Genomic DNA, 872 nt, shown 5'->3' with positions numbered 1-872 from the left:
AGCATTTCAATTTTGGGAAATGATTGACAAGCAACTGGAAGCTCAAGGATCCTTGTAATTTCCATGGTAAATCTTTCTTTTCTAGAATGTGAAAAGAGAACAGCAGTTTTAAATCAATATATGTATTATTATTTTCCTTGGTAAACTGTTTTCTTTTCAAAATCTATTAAAAAATGTATAAAGAAGAAACAGCATTATTAAATCATATGTTTAATAATTCATTTGATGTACAAATGCACCAATTTTTAAAATTATATCAAAATAAATAAAATCATAAATCTTAGGTAAGCAATGTAGTAGTCTTTCACACCTAAGTCAATTCATAAACTTCATTAAATACTCAGTACTTCTTTCAACATCAGCTTCTCTTGAATTTTCTTCACATCATCTGCGATCTGCAATATATTTTCATACAAAATTATTATATGTAAGAATTGCATGCTTGAACATTATTTAGAAATCAGACTAGATCACTCAATGTCCTTTAATGTACCAATATCAGTGATTAGTTTCAGTCTTTAAATTTAATGACCATGAAATCAGAATAATGAACATTACATTGAAAATGAGTACATATAATGTTTTATGCCAGATAAATATCAAAGCAGGTATGATTGAGAATATGACCATCTCATAGAACACTACTTTTAGTTGAGTCAATTGGAGAGAAATGTGCTCTGAACAAGGATATTAACAAATCTTTTTTTCTTATTAATTGACATTAGACCTAGAAAATTGGTTAAAGATCACTACACACCCTTCATCCCATGGCACACAAACCAGATCATACCAAGGGAAAAAAAATTTTGCTCTGGACAAGGACTTTAAATAACGATATATAGTGTATTTTGATACTGACCTTTGACCTAGAT

General features: G+C 28.7%; 1 protein-coding gene across 1 annotated transcript in view; it reads right to left on the bottom strand.

Annotated features, from left to right (window-relative positions):
- Positions 1-332: 332 nt before the first annotated feature.
- Positions 333-872, bottom strand: part of LOC133186571 (uncharacterized) — a 42,027-nt gene continuing 41,487 nt past the window's right edge. Inside the window, exon 2 of the mRNA XM_061321803.1 lies at positions 333-395. Coding sequence (XP_061177787.1) covers positions 333-395 — 63 coding nt within the window. The remainder of the gene's footprint in view (positions 396-872) is intronic.

Source organism: Saccostrea echinata, unplaced genomic scaffold (genome assembly GCF_033153115.1).
Source record: "Saccostrea echinata isolate AGI-Se365-2 ecotype Australia unplaced genomic scaffold, CSIRO_AGI_Sech_v1 ptg000014l, whole genome shotgun sequence".
Classification (NCBI taxonomy): Eukaryota; Metazoa; Mollusca; class Bivalvia; order Ostreida; family Ostreidae; genus Saccostrea; species Saccostrea echinata.
This window is presented reverse-complemented; position numbering and strand designations above follow the sequence as displayed.